Genomic DNA, 2,727 nt, shown 5'->3' with positions numbered 1-2,727 from the left:
TGCGTGTGGATGTGTGTGTGTGTGTGTGTTAACAGGTCTGGTATCCAGACGTTGCCTCACAACGCCAAGGTCCACTACAACTACGCCAACTTCCTCAAGGACCAGGGGAGACACCAGGAGGCCATGCACCACTACAAGACTGCTCTGAGGTCAGCCCTTATCCTTATCTCTGTCTGTCTGTCTGTCTGTCTGCACCACTACAAGACTGCTCTGAGGTCAGCCCTTATCCTTATCTCTGTCTGTCTGTCTGTCTGCACCACTACAAGACTGCTCTGAGGTCAGCCCTTATCCTTATCTCTGTCTGTCTGTCTGTCTGCACCACTACAAGACTGCTCTGAGGTCAGCCCTTATCTCTGTCTGTCTGTCTGTCTGTCTGCACCACTACAAGACTGCTCTGAGGTCAGCCCTTATCTCTGTCTGTCTGTCTGCACCACGACAAGACTGCTCTGAGGTCAGCCCTTATCTCTGTCTGTCTGTCTGTCTGTCTGCACCACTACAAGACTGCTCTGAGGTCAGTACTTATATCTATCTGTCTGTATCTCTGTCTGTCTGTCTGTCTGTCTGTCTGTCTGTACCACTACAAGACTGCTCTGAGGTCAGCCCTTATCTTTTACATTACATTTTTGGCACTTATTCCAAAGCGACTTACAATCAAATCATTTTACTAAGTAAGTGAATCATCAATCCACCAGTCGTAGCAAGAAAAAGTAATCTAGCTCAGGCCAGGGGCCATTGGCAGTCGTCGTGCTAGGAGAAGAACGTTTGTTTTTTTGGTACAAATCTCAGGAGAAACAGTCAGGAGAAACAGTCATGGGGGAAGCAGGTGTCTTTGGAGACACAGTACAGGGGGGGTAGTAGATGTCTCAGGAGACACAGTACAGGGGGGCAGTAGATGTCTCAGGAGGAGCAGTTAAGGTGTAGCGTGAAGAGATGGAGGTCTTCAGTCTCCGATGGAAGATGGGGAGTGACTCTGCAGTTCTGACAGCCGTGGGAAGCTTGTTATCTTTTATAGTCTCTATGTCTGTCTGTCTGTCTGTCTGTCTGCCCCACTACAAGACTGCTCTGAGGTCAGTCCTTACCTCCTATAGCCTATCAGTCTGTCTTTTTGTCTGTCTGTCTGCACCACTACAAGACTGCTCTGAGGTCAGCCCTTATCTCCTATAGTCTCTATCAGTCTGTCTCTAGCTACGGTCGAGCTACGGTCCAATACACAACTAGCGGTCGAGTTACAGTTGAGTTACGGTCCAATACACAACCAGTAGCGGTCAGGCTGCCATAGCCGCCGTCTCTGAGGCTCAGTGGAGCTCAGGTGTCCAGAACACTGATAACATGGTCTGGTTACACACACACACACACACACACACACACACACACACAGACAGGCAGGCACACACACACACACACTGACACACAGACAGAGACAGAGACAGACAGACAGGCAGACATACACACACACACACACACACACACACACACACTGACACACAGACAGGCAGACACACACACACACACACACACACTGACACACTGACACACACACACAGGCAGGCACACACACACACGGATTTCTCCACATGAAGGGTGCAGAAAAGAGACACAGTTTCCTGGGTTATGGCTGGGGCAGGTAGCTGGCAGCTATGGAGACGTGTGTGTGTGTGTGTGTGTGTGTGTATGTGTATGTGTCTGCTTGTGTGTGTGCGAGTGTGCGTGTGTGTGTGTGTGTGTGTGTCTGCCTGTGTGTGTGTGCGTGTGTGTGTGTGTGTGTGTGTGTGTGTGTGTGTGTGTGTGTGTGTCAGGCGTCCCATCTCAGTGTGTCTAGACGGCCTTCAGGGTCTCAGTAAGTAAACGTGTTAATTAATTAAGAGGAAATACAATATTGATCATCTTTGGTTTATGGTCCACCTAGCTTAATATATTAATAAAACACACACACACACACACACACACTAGAGTGTGTATTGTGAAGCATGTAATGTGTTTGGCCTTGTTATTATTCTATGTAAATGAAGCAGTGCGTTCTCTGTTTACAGACCTTGTCAGGTTTTCACTGGTCAGAGTGTAGCTGTGTTCTCTGAATAACAATAAGACGTTTTCGCAGTGGTGTGCCGTCAGGGCCAGCAAGGCCTTCTCTGCTGGCCTAAACATCATCAGAATATACATTTAATTTTTATATTTTTTTTCTACAAATATGTATTAAATTATTCCCGTAGTCTATTCTCTTCATTTCATAGCTTTCCTCTTGTTGCGCTGCTTCCAGACATTTGGAGGGCTGGCCTTTAGCTTTTATCCAATCAAATTCAGCCATAATGTGTTGCCAGGGTACCAAGAAATCTGCCCGCCTGCAGATTCAACAGTGGCGCGAGTACAGATGTAATTTAAAAGTGAGCGAGAAAAGAGCTGTGGCGTGCCGTGGTCAGATCTCGAGTTGGCAGCAAATCCAAGCAAATCCGACGAAGGGGCCTTCTGGATGGCGGAGCACCTGATCAGCCCCTTCACGTCTTTTGATTGGATACAAACTATTGGGAGGCGGAGCTAACACACTGAAACTTGATCTCGCTAATTTGTGTAGATGGAAGGTGTTGTTCTACAAGCCGAACCCCGACGTTAGCGACGATATCCATGTAAAAGGACTTATTGGTGGAACTGATCAACTGTACAACAGAGTCATTGAAGTCTTCTTGAGGAAAGAAAGGAGGATGGATTTTGTGTTCAAATAATCAGTTGTTT

At 47.4% G+C, this 2,727-nt stretch overlaps 1 protein-coding gene across 1 annotated transcript in view; it reads left to right on the top strand.

Annotated features, from left to right (window-relative positions):
* Positions 1 to 2,727, top strand: part of tmtc1 (transmembrane O-mannosyltransferase targeting cadherins 1) — a gene marked incomplete at both ends in the record, with an annotated part of 97,406 nt that overhangs the window by 62,522 nt on the left and 32,157 nt on the right. Inside the window, 1 exon segment of the mRNA XM_080550770.1 lies at positions 36 to 149. Coding sequence (XP_080406896.1) covers positions 36 to 149 — 114 coding nt within the window.

The sequence above is a fragment of the Nansenia antarctica genome (assembly GCF_963989245.1).
Source record: "Nansenia antarctica genome assembly, contig: SUPER_8_unloc_2, whole genome shotgun sequence".
NCBI classification, from domain to species: Eukaryota; Metazoa; Chordata; class Actinopteri; order Argentiniformes; family Microstomatidae; genus Nansenia; species Nansenia antarctica.
This window is presented reverse-complemented; position numbering and strand designations above follow the sequence as displayed.